This window comes from Gymnoscopelus braueri (assembly GCF_963280865.1).
Source record: "Gymnoscopelus braueri genome assembly, chromosome: 13".
Taxonomy (NCBI): Eukaryota; Metazoa; Chordata; class Actinopteri; order Myctophiformes; family Myctophidae; genus Gymnoscopelus; species Gymnoscopelus braueri.
The window spans coordinates 48,975,005-48,991,234 of record NC_137615.1 but is presented as its reverse complement, the minus strand read 5'-3'; the positions used below and the strand labels follow the sequence as shown (position 1 = coordinate 48,991,234).

Below are 16,230 nucleotides of genomic sequence, written 5' to 3'. Positions count from 1 at the left end.
GGGATGCTAGGGCTTTATCCTCAGAATAGGGATGCTAGGGTTCAAGTGGTAAACGTAAAAAACAAACAAACTATATCACACAAAGATTAGGCGGCCACCTTGTAGTAACTCTGAGGACCCACCTAGGTCCAGGACCCCCTGTTGAAGACCCCCCCCCTGCTTTATACATGTCATTTTGTTCAGCAGGGAGCAGATGCAATGAATGTAAATGAGCGAACACACAAAATAATTCCAGGGTTACATCAATAAAGACATACATACACATACACATACACATGCACATGCACATGCACATGCACAAACATAAACCTAGATTATGTTATGTATCTCCTGGAACAGTGGATCTCAACCAGTGGTCCGGGACCACCAGTGGTCCTTGAGGAGTTTCCAGGTGGTCCCCAGCTAAATGATGGAGAGTTGACCAAATGGACCCTTATTAGATCTTTAACTCGCTGACCTTCGCTCAGTGCATTCTCCCACTGCCCTAGACCCTCCCATTCCCCCATGCCCTGTCACTCTCACACATTTTGAGCCGGTGTCTCTATCCACACTCACTGATGTGGTCATACACCTGAGGCCCACAAATTGCTTGACTGACTGCATTCCATCTCGGCTTTTTAAGGAAGTCTTTGATGCGGTTGGCCCAAGTGTGCTACTGATAATAAATTCCTTCCTCCTCACTGGTTGCGTCCCTGCTGCCCTGAAACATGCTGTTGTTCACCCCATCCTAAAAAAGAAAGATCACACCCAGTGTGAAGTGGGCGGTGTAGTCATCACAGTGGTCATCATAGTGATGGAAACTCACTTCCAAAAAACATGGATTTTTGGAAGTGCATAATCCTATTTATAGGTTATTAATGACATCATGTGTCTCGCTAGCCAATCACAGTGCTGAATAGAGTCAACCAATAGTCAGCCAATCACAGTACAGCTAGGGGTGTACCAATGGGCCAATCACAGTGCAGGAAACTAATACTAATGAGGTGTCCCAACCCCACTTATAGGGGCGGCTACACCGCCCAAAAACCTTGATACTTCTACCTTCTCTAATTTCAGGCCTATCTCTAACCTTCCATTTCTCTCTAAAGTTTTGAAGAAAGTAATTTACACCCAGCTACAGTCATTCCTACTCACAAACGGCCTACATGAAAAGTTTCAGTCTGGCTTTAAACCTGGCCACAGTACTGAATCTGCTCTCCTGAGAGTTTTTAACAATTTGCTTTTAACTGCTGATTCTGGTAGCTCCTAAGTCCTGGTCCTCCTGGACCTTTCATTGGCTTTTGACACTGTAGATCATGCCATTTTATTATCACGACTAGAACATCATGTAGGTAGGTATATCTGGCACTGGCCTGGTTTTACCTTGCAGACAGAAGTTTTTCTGTCCAACTATGATATTTCATCTCCTGTGGCCCCCCTCACGTCTGGAGTCCCCCAAGGCTCTATCCTTGGCCCCATTCTGTTTCTTTTATACATGCTGCTCTGTTTCTTTTATACATGCTGCCATTAGGGTCAATTTTCACCAAACACAATATTCCTTTCCATTGTTACGTTGACAATGTCCAAATTCACCTACCCCTCCCTACCAATGCCCAAAACTCACTTAAACGCCTACAGGACTGCATGGACTATGTTAAAATATGGATGGACACACATTTTTTAAACCTCAATGAAAATAAAACAGAAGTTATATTCTTTGGCCATAACACTGCTCCATCCACCAACGACACCCTGGGTTCCTTCAGCACAAACATCCGTTCCTCCGTCAAAAACCTCGGTGTCACCTTTGACAGTACCTTCACCTTTAATAAACATATTAGCTCAGTTGTTAAAAGCAGTTTTTTCCAACTACGCCTGTTAGCAAAAGTTAAACCCTATCTCCCACCTAAACAGCTGGAGATGGCAATCCATACTTTTATATCCGCTAGACTAGTCCATCTAGTCTACATCTCAACTTATCAAGTGAGGAACAACACTACTCGGCTATACTCGAATTGCAAACAGACAGAATGGTGAGAAAGTCACTGCGACGGTCTCTCTATTGATGTCCATAAAACTAATGATGCATTAGGCCATGCCTCTATAACAAGACTACCTGGCTTGTGTCTACCCTGTGTGAACCAATAGAACCATGCAGTGCTTCTTTCCTCTCTCCATGGAGACTGACACCTTACCTCTCTGTCGACCCATTAAAGCCAGGAACGCATCTGTGTGTAACCACTTTAACCATTATTTAATACTTTGGCCATTCAAAAATAGCAGATATACAAGCTCATAGCGCGGCACTCAGATCTGCTATTTTCCTTATTTTATTTAAATCATGAAAATTTGTGCAAATCTTTGAATGTATATATGTCACAGGTAGATTGGCATTCCAGGTAGATTGGAAGTGGAGCGCTTGTTTTTAGGCTCGGGGCGGGGCTGCAATGCGAGGACGACGACGACGACAACGACAACATGAATATACATACATACTGGCCTCAGTGGCGCACTTCGATAATCATTGGACTCCCCATCCACTATCACTGGGAGTCTGGGTTTGACTCCCGCTCGGGACATTACTTTTTCAAACAACCGCGGACTATTTTTTTTCGCCGATAAAGTATAGTTTTGGACCATGACGGAGGCGCGCAGACTCAGGAGACCTTGAGGCCAAGGAGTCGCGCCCGAGCGCCTCCAGGCGCGAGTGCCCGCGACGACCGGCCGATGGTCTCCTAGTCGACTAAGCGCCGTCCGAGTTATGTACCGATAGGCACAGAATCGTAAATGATGTTGTGGGGACTGCGTTTGCCCCGCTATGGTTTGCCCCAACTGCCACTCACTGCACTAACATAGCCCGCCAGCCCCGCCTCCTCAGGCTCGCCCCCTTGTTCGCGGGTGTGTGTGCGCGCGCGTGCATGTGCGCGTATGCGTGTGTGCGTGCTCGTTTGTGCGTGTGTGCATGCGTGAGTGTGTGGTGTGGGACTCATGTGTGGCTTGCATTGCCCTCTGGCGTTGGTTCTACAGAATTGCCTGGGGGGGCGGACGGGCGGTGAAAACAAGCGCTTATTTTCCAATCTACCTGTAACATATACACTGCTCAAAAAAATAAAGGGAACACTTTGATCCCTTAATTCTTTTGAGTTTTTTCATGAACTGTGTACATAATGCTAACGAAAACTGCTCAAAAGAATTAAGGGATCAAAGTGTTCCCTTTATTTTTTTGAGCAGTTTACTTTTGAAGCGAGCATTTTTAACTCAAATCTTTGCTTCTGGGGGGTCCATGACATGAAAAAAGTTTGAGAACCACTGATATTATAGCAACATAATAAAAAATAAAAAAAACTGTTAGGATTTAGAAGACATTTGTAGAATCCCCAGAAGCAAAGATTTGAGTAAAAAATGTTCGCTGTAAAATGCTTTAAAAAATATGTATGTATGTATGTATATGTATATATATATATATATTCAAAGATTTGCACACATTATTTACGATTTTTTTGAAATAGCAGATCTACAAGCTCGTAGCGCGGCACTCTGTGCTGCGCAATGAGCTTGTAGATCTGCTATTTTTGAATAGACCAAAGAAATCTTAAAATGACACAGCTGCGTCCCCGGTCTGAATGGGTTAAGTTATTGTGGCATCACGAGGGGACAGGTGGTAGATGGGTGCTACATAAGAACTGCAACTCCCAGGTTGCCTCAGCACACAGACAGGTGTGGGTGTTTGAGGCACCTAATTGAGGCAGAGCTGGGAGAGAAAACAAAGAGGACAGAGAAACAAAGAGGACAGAGAGGAGCTGGATGAAAGGAACTGGAACTCAAAGGACTCAAAGGCCTGATGTTGGCCTATACCTGAGTTATTTAATAAACCTCATTTCGTTTTCACACTGGATTTTGCCTGTTTCTACTGCACTGCCTCACACTATCCCGCTCCATACCTCTCATGACATTACAGTGGTGGAGAATACGGGTATGTGGGCCTTAAGTGTGGATGGTCGAAAGTAAAGCTATTGAAGAGTTGACTGAACTTTTTGCAGAATCGAACACAAAAGAACCACAGGCCCAAAAGGAGGAACTGGTCAGAGTGCTGGTGGAGACCCAGAAGGCGCAGGAGGAAACCAATCGGTTTTGTTGAAACAGCAGGAGAGGGCTAATGACCTAAAAGAGAAGGAGCTTGCACGGTATAAGCCCAAAGCAGGTCATTTCATTCCCAAACTTGGTGTGACTGATTATGTGGAAGCTTATCTCCATGTGTTTAAAGCTACAGCGACCTTGGAACGGTGCCCCAAGACACATTGGGTTGGACTCCTGGCCCCCTTTCTCTCAGGTGTGCCACAATGCAAACACTATGGGCTTCACTGTGTTCCGGATCAGGGACCGACCGGGCCTTGTACTGGAATTACTTTCTTTCCTTCTTTTTTTTCTCTCCTGTGCTGTTTAAAGCTGTAGACTCCATGATGAGCAATCCATGAAAAACAATGCATGTGTGAAGGCTGTGCGATGGTCCTGGCTAAAGCCTGGAACAAAAACATGTCTCATGCAAGTCACCATTGCAGAGCGGAAAAAATGAAAATAGCCGATCTACAAGCTCACAACGAGCTTGTAGATCTGTTATTTTCACAATATGCATCTGTGGAACGGAGTCAAACTAAATGGGGGGGTCCCCAGTTCAAATATGATTATGTTGGGGGGGGGGGGTCGCGGCCTGAAAAGGTTGAGAACCACTGATCTAGTGGAGCTGCTCAGTGGCCAACAGTATGAGCTTGTGTTTGTACTGGGCAGTTCCTAGGTTTTAATTCATGTGATTGTGCAGGGCTTGGCTGAAAAAGAGCGTTTGTGCTCAGCATACCTACCCTGGGTAAATAAAGATACAGAAAAGAAAAGTTCAAGGCAAAGGTTGTTGTTCTTTTAACATAAAACAAATAAAATGTACAGCATAAGTGTGAATACAATAGAGAGGTAGCTAATTTATAACATTTAATAAAAAGGGGAAACATTACTAAAACTTTACTCGGTAGGTACTACAAAAAGTAACTGAAATGACTGCACTTGTATTAGCTATCGATGTGAGATGAGAACCACCAACTTCGTAAGAACTCACCCAAAAAAATATCAGCTCGCCATGTAAGCTGGCTACAAATGCTCTTGTTGAAGCCTAGCTTTTACGAAAGAGGACATTCCTAGAAGCCCCGAGTCCATAGGCTTGCTTTGTGGAACGCACCACACAAACAATCTGTAAAACATCACTCTAAAAAAAGGAATAAAGAACTAAGAACTCTGAGCAACAGACCACAGAAGCCTAATTTAAAAAGAACAGATCTACAAGCTGACCATGCTAGAAAGGAATACCCAACATGTCGGGAGACTAGCCAATTATATCCACAATAATATTCAGAGAGGAGATCCTGCTGAAAAATATTATTGCGTAATTACATTGTAAATCATTGAAATTTATTATTTTTTTTGTCTTTGTCGGTGACTGTTAGTTGTTGGTGACTGTTAGCGTTATTAGCTTGTAGATATGTTGTTTTTTGGCATATAAATTAAGCTTGATACATTGTAGGAAGAATAACATTTAGGCCTACTATCAGCGTGGGTGCTGTAGAGAACTTTGAGATTTAGAAATTATAATACAAACAAATGCAAACAAGGCAAAAAGCACTACCAGTTATTGATTCAAAAACAAGAACAAAAACTAAGTACTCATTGCTGCCGGCCAGTACTACCCAACCTGTGTCAGCTATGCATAGGCACTGAGGCAAAGCTCATCCAGTAAAAAAAAAAAAAAAAAAGGGTCTAATATTCTTCTACGAGCCTCTTTAATTTTTTCAAAAATAGCAGATCTACAAGCTCAGAGCTATGAGCTTGTATATCTATTTTTGAATAGCCAAATAAATCTCAAGTGACAGAGATACGTTCCCAGATTGAATGGGTTAAGAGACTCTGCTAAATGCCTAAATTGGGCATATAGTATACTTTAAGTTCATATTTGCCAGTATCACAATTAAAACTCATTTTTCAAGGTTTTAAAGAAAAACAAAAACAACAACTTGTTTTTCTTTTAAAAAAAATATTTTATATTAATGCTATATAATCAATAAAATTGTAAGTGTTTTGTCATTTCTTAAATAGTTTATTTCCACCCAGTTTTAGCCCCAGTCATTGACGTTGGATGTCGCCAGACTTCTGATCCGCCTGGCTACACTAGACTAGGTGCCTGGTGGCACGGCCCATGTGCTCCTGCAACACTGGGGGGGGGGGGGGACTCGGGTTCGGACTCCCTTTGTTCCCCGTCTTTCTACACTGACCCATCTGAAATAAACATGCACAAAACATCTACAGTATATTAAAGCCGCGATCCTGAATTGATTTTAATTAAAAAAGAGATAGTTCACCCCAAATTTACTTTTTTCTATTGATTAGTCAACCCATGGAGACTTGAATTCATGGATATTTTTTAGTTTTTGTCGCATTCCTAAGCCAATAATGTGATGACCGGCAGCGGTTCCGGTAGGAGACACAAAGAGTCTCCTTTGTGTCATCAAAGTATTGGCTTAGGAATGCGAAAAAGAAAAAAACATATCCATGAATTCAAATCTCCATGGGGTGACTAATCAATAGAGAAATATGTTTTTGGGTGAACTATCCATTTAATGACAAATATTTTAACCCATCAGTTATGATTGCATATGATAATACAATTCTGGAGTGGCTGGGTGTGGTCTCCCTACTCCCTACTAATTGAGACATTTAGAACCTTGTGGCGGGGTAAGACACCAACTGGTTAACGAGTAGTACTGCCTGAAGACTATAAGTGCAATATCACCCCGATGCCTTTCGGCTGAGCGGTAGATTTGGTTTCTCACGCAGGAGACTCGGCTAGGACAGGAAAGACATGGATCTAATGCAGCTAAAAAAGAAAAGAAAAAAAACAGATACAGCTTTTTACATGGGTCGCATCAGCAGTGTCCTAAACTACCGTCGCCATTGTAGTCCGGCAGAAATGTCTCCAGCGTTGAATTTAACACAAAAGATGACCGAAACAGCCATTTCTTCTAACAAATAAACAAATACATAACAATAAATAGCTGACAGTCTGTAATTTACCTCCGATATCTTTCCCCCCTCCAATCTTCAAATTTCACATTTTTACTTAAAAAGGAATGGTTTCACTCCCTCGACCTACACGTTTCCAGCTGACTGCGTTCCCGTTCCTCTCGCACCGACAAACTCCATTTCCCTCAGTGTAGCCGATCCGATGCCACCCTGTCAAAAAGCCCTCATTTGGAAGTCGCGGGTGGGTGGGTGTGGTGTGGTTACATGCATGCGTTCAATAGTTGCGGATGCTGAAGAAGCCCACGCTGGTGGGGGACTCCTTGACGGTGACGGTGACCAGGTTGGCCGTCACGTCGGTGACGAACACGTGTTCGATCAGGCTGCGTGTGGGCTTCCAGTCCTGGCTGGTCTGGACGGAGATGGACAGGTCCTGACCGCCGCCGGAGTAGGAAGCGTCCTGGTCAGAGTCCGAGCTGCTCTCCTCCTCGCCCGCGCTCATCTCGTTCACTCGGCCCTGCTTGCCGTCTTTGGAGGCCGACCGCTCCCGTTTGGCCGGGATGATCTCCGCGGAGGAGGAGTTTTGCGCTCCGCCCTTGTCGAACCTCCCTTGGGCCCTGGTGGTCAGCCTGTCTCCGCCGCCCGCTTCGGTCGCATCTTTGCCCTTGTTGTCGGCTCCGGGCTGGCCTTTTCTGGGCGGCTGTCCTCCGCGAGCCGGAGTGAGGTTATGCTTCTGACCCGCCCCAACCGCAGTCTTACGAGCCGGGTTCGCGCCGCTTCTCAGGGAAGGAGAAGCGGCGCCGTTGCCCTGCGCCGATTTGGTCGCGCTGTGAAGGTTAAGGGGCTGAACGCCAGAGGACGTCTGGCTTTTGGGGCCGTTCTGCGCGGGAAACGAGGCGGACGCTTTGTTATTGGCCAACCGCTGTAGCGGCGTCAACACGGCAGCCTCCGGTTTCTTGTGTCCGTTGGGAGAGCTCAGCGTGTGCCGAGAGGCTCCCTGCTGTGTGTGTTTCGGGGTGTTGAGGTTCAACGCCGCGACCCCTTTGGATTTGCTGGCGGCCGCTTTCAGGTCGAGACCAGTCCCGCCGCTCACCGCGGAGACGGACAACTTGGCGTCCGAGGCGTTCCGGCCCTGGTTGGATTTGTTCTGGGAGGGGGAGGCCGGCGGAGCCGAGCGCCCTGTTCCCGCCGAGTTTCTGAGAGCAGCACCCTGGATGACAGAGAAGGTTAATATGGTTAACAAAAACTAAACGAAATAATGAAAACTAGATTTAAACATATATTTTGGTTAATGGGTAAAAGTGGTTAATACCGAACTGAAATTGAAAACAAAAAAAGTAAAAAAAAATGTAAAAGCACCTGAGTGACGGAGGGGCTCCTGCCCCCCGGGCCCCCCGCAGCCCCCCGGTGTAAGCCCATGAAGGTGAAGCTGGCCGGGTGAACGGGCTTCTTGATGGCTCCGCGGAGGTCCGCCGAGGACACCTTGGCAACTGCCTTGAGGACCCTGCGAGGGCCCGTCTTGCCCTGTTGGAAGGCCTTCAGCTCCGGGGGCAGCGGCTTGCGCCCGCGCTTCTTCGGGGGCTCCTGTTTGTTTAGGGGTGCAACTGTTAAATCGAACTAATCTAGGCAAATATTTGTCAATATTACAACAAATGCAGCTTATTTTGGGCATTATAGACCAATTATTTGTTTACAAACATTGAGACTGGACGCACAGGTGACTGTTTCATGTAATCAATTCCCAACAGATCCCCAAATTTGTTGTTTTGAGGAGCGCTGGTTTCAGTTCATTGGCTAGTGAGGTGCGCCCTAGCGAGACATATGTACTTCAACCCGCAACGGTATTGCGCGCCGAGAACAGCTGACATACAAGCTCACAATCGCGTCGCGGATGAGACCGTTGTGAGCTTGGAGGTCTGCTATTCTCAGCCGTTCTCTGCGCGTGACACCTTCGCGGGACGGCGCATAAATTGGGCTTGACGGGCTGCAGCTGCGCGAGCAAGAGCAGGTTCTGGTGCCATGATCATAGAGTGCTCCCTCCGTTCTTATGACAGCCACTGGAGGTGGGGTTTTGAGGACAACTGCTTTGAATTGCTTTTATTGTTTACACCAATGATTATATATTTCAAGAGCAAGATATCACAGTAAAAATCCTAAGCATTCTTCCTCCATACTGGGAGAAAAACAGCATCTGAAAGTTTGATGGGATGCATTTTTACACGTGAGGCTGTGACCACTTTTACATTGCATCTTGTGAGTGGTGGGGTTCATTTGGTGCCGGCCTACGCGCGCATACTGGTTCTTATCAGTGTGAAGTTGTCTGTTAAGGCGTCTATTAGGCTGAAATAGGGTGACCATACGTCCTCTTTTACCCGGACATGTCCTCTTTTGGGGGGCTGTCCGGCCTGTCTGGGGGGGGGGGTTTATAAAATCCTTCAAATGTCCGGGGTTTTGAGAGTTTAGGTAGCGTGTACTGTATCTGTGTATCAGTAGGGGGGGATGTATCTTAGCAACAATGAAAGCACTAACTCTCATTGGTCGTGTCATGAGCATTTAAGCCAATGAGCTGCTGAGCAAACTCCCAGACGCCAGAATCTTAAGTGTTTCCATGTCCGCTTATTTACAGCAACTTCTGGACAATATTTGGCTTGTTTTTCTGGCTTGTATTTGGAGGTATGTTTCCTTATTTCTCTCACAAGACTTGGCAACACTGCCTGTCAGCTGCATGCACACAGTTACAGACAGACAGACAGACAGACAGACAGACAGACAGACACAACCCTGTCATTCATTGATTCCCCGACGTGAAAGTAAAAGATGCACAGAGGCGGACGCATGCACTGCCCCCGTGAGTGAATGAAAATGCCGAAACGCAAAAGCAATTTCACAGATGAAATGCGGGAAAAGTAGTAGTAAGGGTCGGGACAAATGGGAAGCAGAGTGTACTGTCTGCAAAGCTGGAGCCAAATTAACCAAATTAAGGTAACCAAACCCCCCAAAAACAAGTAACAAACCCAGAAAAAAACAGGGTTTTTTTTGTGTGTTTTTTTTCCGAATATGGTCACTAGCTGAAATGTTCAAAACATTTAAAGCATAAAGCTCACAATGTGCTCACGTGTTGTGTTTGCAAGACACCGTATAAAATAGGGCTCTAGTGGTTAATTGATTCATTGATAAAGAAATAAATGGTTTTAAAAAAAGTGTAAAAAATGTAATAACATTTAAAAAAAGCTTGCTTCTCGAATATTCGAAAAAGTAATCACTAAGGAAATAATCGACAGTTGCGGCCCTATACCTGTTTGGCCACGACGATCTGGGCCTTCTTCTGCGGGACGGGGTGAAGCTCTCGCGCTCGGACAGCCGGACCCGCCTGTTTAACATGCTGCTCATCTTCGTCGTCATCGGAGGAGGAAGACGAGGAGGAGGAGGAACACGACGAAGACGAGGAATCCGACGACGATGAAGACGAGCCGGACGAAGAGCTGCCCGACTTTGAAGGTTCAGGCGCGTCTTCCTAAAAGAGGGAATGTTTATTGAACACCATCATCAAAAATACAAAATGCAAAAAAAGATAACTCACTGGTTCTCAACCTTTTACATTTTACAAGGACCCCCTGATTTGGATCTCTGGGACACCAAACTACACTGTAAAATCTTCAGTGTTAATTTAACTCGAGAGAGAGTAACTAATGGAACCAAATGGACCTGTGAGCACCGGTCCGTTAGTACACACACAGACCCGTAAGAGTCAATTTGTTTCCCAACTATCAATCATTTAGCTTGGGGTTCCCCTTGCTGAGAACCGGTGATCTAACACTTCAAAGATGCTTCCTTTTGAATTTCACTTACCACGACTTTCCGTGGTCGACCCCTTGGTCTTTTCCCTTTCTTGCGCATAAGAATCTCCTTCTCTTGCTGCCTGTAAAGACGCAGACACAATGCTGAGCTGAGGAAGACATTCGTAATCTATCTTCAGACAGCGGTCAAAATCCGATTTGTTTTCCCACATCTGATCTTTAGGACTGACTGTCCACACTGTCATTTGCAAGTGATCAGACATGGATCTGTGTATTCAGACATCGTCAGCATATCTGCATTGGTTGCTGTGGTGAAAAAGAAAAAGGCCTCAACTTATATTCTGTCACTCGCCAAAAATAGCAGATCTACAGTACATGCACACAACATGACACGCTGTTGAGCTTGTGGATCAGCTATTTTCAATGAGTGCCACAAACATCTTTAGAAATCAGACTTGAATCGCATCTCAAACCACCTAGGGATGTGGTTCAAATCTCATTCAGAATAATCCATATTGTCATTAAAATTCAAAAATAGCAAAAGTAGCAGATCTACAAGCTCGGATCTGATGCTTGTGTGTGACACTGTAGTATGATCAAGTAGGGGCATTAATTTACAAAAAAACACAACAAGTTTGAATATGGAGATGAGAGGTTTCTGCCCGACAGCAACGATATGTATGTTGTTTGCTGTTCAGACTCGATATAACCACTCGGATTCCAGTGCAAAAACATTGCCTAAAACACTGCTCTGAGCACACAGGTCACATGCACCTGCTGTGCACGACAAGATGAAAACGGCGTTCAGATGACATCTGCATGAGGGCTTCAGGACGTCTCGTTTGGCTCACTCAGTAGCAGTGGTGGAAGAAGCACTCAGATATTTTACTCAAGTAAAAGTACCAATACCACAATATAAAAATACTCTGTTACAAGTAAAAGGCATGTGTTCAAAATGTTACTTGAGTAAAAGTACAAAAGTATTGGCATCAAAATATAAAAGCACCAAAAGTAAAAGTACTAACATTTTGAAAATAGCAGATCTACAAGCTCACAACGCGTCGCAAGCTTGTAGATCGGCTATTTTCAAATAGCCTAGGTATAAAATAGGGCTGAAGTGGTTAACGTATGTTTTATAATGTAATAATTTATATCTGCAAAGTAACAATTAACTAAAGTTTTCAAATAATTGTAGTGGAGTAAAAGTACAATGTTTGCCTCTGAGATGTAGTGGAGTAGAGGTAAAAGTACTGAAAATTGGAAATACTCCAGAAAAGTAACAATTCCTCAAAAGTGTACTTAAGTACAGTACCTGAGTAAAGGTACTTACACCACTGCTCAGTAGTGAATAACAACAGAGACACTCACTTCTTGTTGAAAGCAGCCAGCAGTCTTGGGTCAAGGATGTTTTCTTGTGGCTCCCAGCTGTTGTGTCTGGAATAAATAGGCATTGGAAGAGGCACAGGTTATTTTCAAGTAATTTCACTAGCTTTTATTATCTCTAACAAGCAAATATTTTGAATTACAAACAACACATCGCAGGCATACGTATAAGATTAAACATAGCCAAAACAATAGCACGTTAAATAAGGGACATTTTCCGCTCTGGTGGTATTGTATGTTTAGCCCAGTATTTGTGGCTAGACTTTTCAAATTATATATATTTTTTTAAACAATAAAGCACAGCGACATCATAATTTTCCAAAAATAACAGGGGTCCTTCATGGTGTTCCAGGGGGTCCCGACTTCCCACCCAAATGAACAGTTTAATTTGTATAATTTATTTTATTCAGATCATAAGTTTCACTATCTCCACCAACATTATTAGACAGATGTAGAATTCTGTACTAAATCTGATCTAACAACAGTCTTCTCTAATGGGGCTCCCTTTGCGCAACACTACTTTCCAAAGGGGGTCCGCAGTCTAATATATATATATATTAGTTTAGGGGTTATTGACATGAAAAGGTTTGAGAACTACTCAAACTAAGCTTGTAGATCGGCTATTTTCCATCGAACATTTGCCTATTCAAGTTGGTTAACCAAGAGGACAGCAACCTACATACCGTTGCGGTCGGGCAGAAACCTCTTATCTCCATATTTTAACTTTTTTTTTTCGTGAGTTAATGCCCTTCAACGTCATACTCCAGTGTAAAAAAAAGTAGCATAGCGTGTTTTTTTTTCTTTTTTCCCGCCATCTTTGAACCGTTTTGGACGTATGAGGTTTCCACCCGCCTGTGACGATATCTGCGAGTATGGTCTACATTCGCACGTACGTGGCACCTTCTAACGTGCCATGCTCTGCACTCACAACATCCCTCAGGGCTGTTTCGTAATGTACCCAAAGTTCCCAAACCCATCCTAAACATCTGAAACACATTTTTGACATTCCAAAGGTCCGCTTGATCTCTGACCTGGCCCTAGAAAAAAAAAAAAAAAACAGTTGAAAGCGCCAAGTACGGTGCTCCCGTTCCTGCGCGTAATTGCTGTGCGTAATTGCTTTGGAATGGGTTTACGACACTAGATTGTTTACGTGGCCTGTTTTTCTTTTATACGTGAAGATCTGAAAAGGGCCACAGTTAGGTTTGATCTGTAGAGCTGTTAGCTAAATCAACATTAGGACGGCTGGTCTCAGGTTGAGAGAAACAAGAAAAGCTATTTATTGAGATAAACATATTGTATTGTGGTTTGGCCAGTACTGATAAGAGTACCAGAGGTGCAACAGACCATCTACAAGCACAATGTTTTTTTTTCCTTTCTTTTGATCTATCTGCTTCTTGATCAATCAGCCAAAGCATAATAGATAGCTGCAGAGCAGCTAAAATGACAGTAGCAAGCATATTGTGGCCAAATATTGTATTCCAGACTCCTGGGCTAAAAGCTCTCAGCAGGCCACTGGACAAAGAGGGCCATTCGTGGGCAAAGGGAACAGTTTCAATTTTAAGTGAACAACTTTGACTCACTTACTTTGACAGGTAGAGCAAACATTTTAGGATCGGAAAGTTCTATACTCAATTCATAATCCTTTTACATATTGTATATATATTGGCCTGGTTCATTCCTACAGGAGTTGTCACGGGTCTTTAGTCTTGTTTGAAAAATATTGTGACTTTTTCAGTTTTTCCGCAAATGAATGACCTGTTGTGAGCTTGTAGTTCGGCTATGTTCACCATTTTAAAATGTTTTTTTTGTTTTAACTAATAACAAAAAAAGAAGGGTTTTGAACATACAAGGTTTCCACCAGACAGCAACGATATGAATATGTCAGAGATTAGGTAACACATTTTCTGGTTGACAAGTCTGCCACTGATTGGGCCTCTAGCTTAACCACTTAAACCCCAGCATCCGTATTGTGGGCTTGTCGATCGGCTAGTTTCAGCGAAGGCTTTCCCCACAATAACAGAAACCAGAAAAGACACTAGCATTAAGCCCTGAGGGATTCCGGTTACCCATATGGGGTTTAAGTGGTTAATTCCGATACCACAGTAAAGTTGGCTAATGACGTTCTGTCACCACAGTTGTTTCAATGTGTATCCCTGCTAATTTGCTAACCTGCACCAAAGCTGTCAAGTAACCACAAAAGACACATTTTAACTATTGGAAGTCTGTCTCCTCATTTGTCGGTTGAAAAGGCTATACTCTGATCACCCAATCAGCAATTCAATACCCCCCACTATACACACACACACACACACACAGTCACACACACAGTCTACTACAGGCGGTTGGCAGGCGATAACCTGTATTGATGGCAGGATTATGGGGACAATGCAGAGTGAATAGAGGGCAAGTGACAAAAAAAAACGTGAAGGGCGCGCGCGCACACACACACGCACACAGGCAGCTGGGCCAGTCCTACCAAGGCAAGCTGCTGCCTAAATACATTATCATCTGACCGAGAGAGAGAAGGTAAAATGCATGATATATGACCCATCACAAGGAATATCCTAACACTGTGGAACATAACGCAAAGCTATTAAATCCACTATAAATCAAAGACTGGGAAGTTTACAAATAAACTATTAACACTAGGAATACCAACATTCATTGTGGGAAAAACACAAATCTATTATTAAATCCACCATATAACAAGACATTTGCCTAGATGGACTTATGGCCTTGTTTTTTTTTTGTACTTTTAAAACTTTCTCTTAGCTGTATAGTTGACCATCGATCTGAATTGTATTCATTTCATTGTTTTTATTATTATTATTTTGTATTATTTTTTAAATGTAGCACTTTGTGATTTGGTTCAAATAAAGTGCGTTACAAATCAAATGTATTCATTCATACATTAAAAACCCTGGAAGTTTACAAATGAGCTTAAACTGCCTTTATAGCTTATATTTGTAAACTTCCCTTTTACAAGCGAGTAGCCAACAACTCTGTGAATCACATGATGTATAGCTTACATAAAGTAAAAAAATAATAATCAAAAAAATCTAACGTTTTTTATTTTTATTTCTTAAACATAATCGTCGGTGGAATCGTGGCGTAAAAAAACCCAGGAGTTTGCATTGGGGGGGAACTTCACCACAAAAAAAACACAGAAAAGGCAACGAAACAAAACAAAAGAAAACCAACCTATAAAAACGTCAACAACCCCCCCAAAAAAACATCGCCCCTAAAACAAACACGCGTTTGTATGAGACGATGTTATAAAGATCTGATCCGTGTGTAAACGTTGTTGTGAGAGAGTTCGATCAAGAAGAACTAAGAAGCAACAAGCGACACGTTGTTGTTGTTTTCATTGTTTGGAAGGAGGCTTTGCTTTAGTACTTACTTAGAAGACCAGCCTCTCCACTTCACCAGAAACTCACACTTGCCCTGCAGGAGGAAACAACAACTTTATCACGTTATTTAAACACATCAACTTTAAATAAACGTGATCAAGGCGATCCTAACCTTCCTCAGTCGTTTGTTTAAGATACACTCGGCATCAAAAACCTGCTCTCCAACGGCGCTCAGTTCCTCCATGTCTGCCCTGTGTGTGTGTGTGCTGCACAGCACAACTTTGCACACACACTCACGTTGCCATGTCCGCTAATTATAAGCGACTTTGAGGTTGTTTTATTGTCTCCGCCAGGCTGAAAGGCATGGCTGAGACTATGTTTTGCACCCCTGTCCGTCCGTCTGTGAACAGCTAATCTCCGGCACCATTGGCTTGTTCGCAGTAAGTGAATGGGCCTGATATAGCGCCACCAGGAGGCCGATTTTGGCAAAAAAAAAATGTTGACAGTACTCCCACAGATGTTGTCCATGCATCATGCAAATCGGTATACAGTATCTCTATAGTCATGTAATCAAGACGGATCTGTCCGATTTTTCATATTCCATCCTAATTGGCTAAGATTGGCTTCCAAAGTTTGCAGGAGTGCTCCGCTTTGAACGAAATAAC

At 43.6% G+C, this 16,230-nt stretch overlaps 1 protein-coding gene across 3 annotated transcripts; it reads right to left on the bottom strand.

Moving 5' to 3' along the window:
* Window positions 1-4,874: 4,874 nt before the first annotated feature.
* Window positions 4,875-15,842, bottom strand: cbx2 (chromobox homolog 2 (Drosophila Pc class)). Of its 3 annotated transcripts, none has more exons than XM_080447393.1 (7): window positions 15,738-15,842; window positions 15,616-15,659; window positions 12,201-12,266; window positions 10,885-10,981; window positions 10,331-10,549; window positions 8,395-8,619; window positions 4,875-8,245 (listed from the first exon to the last, which is right to left on the bottom strand). In XM_080447393.1, the coding sequence occupies exons 1-7, from the start codon at window positions 15,807-15,809 to the stop codon at window positions 7,313-7,315; spliced, it is 1,656 nt and encodes a 551-aa protein (XP_080303519.1). In that variant the 5' UTR covers window positions 15,810-15,842; the 3' UTR covers window positions 4,875-7,312. The 3 variants fall into 3 exon arrangements, with proteins under 3 accessions (XP_080303519.1, XP_080303520.1, XP_080303521.1); XM_080447394.1 differs by having other exon boundaries at window positions 10,885-10,954; XM_080447395.1 differs by having other exon boundaries at window positions 10,885-10,950; window positions 15,616-15,801.
* Between the last annotated feature and the right edge of the window lie 388 nt (window positions 15,843-16,230).

Bases quoted from the DNA above. Each gene is read 5' to 3' on its own strand.
- cbx2 (XM_080447393.1), bottom strand. From the start codon at position 15,809: ATGGAGGAACTGAGCGCCGTTGGAGAGCAGGTTTTTGATGCCGAGTGT. The intron at 10,550-10,884 runs GTAAGTGAAATT...TCCCTCTTTTAG, and splicing joins GTCGACCACGGAAAGTCGTG to GAAGACGCGCCTGAACCTTC. The intron at 8,620-10,330 runs GTATAGGGCCGC...CTAAACAAACAG, and splicing joins AGATCGTCGTGGCCAAACAG to GAGCCCCCGAAGAAGCGCGG.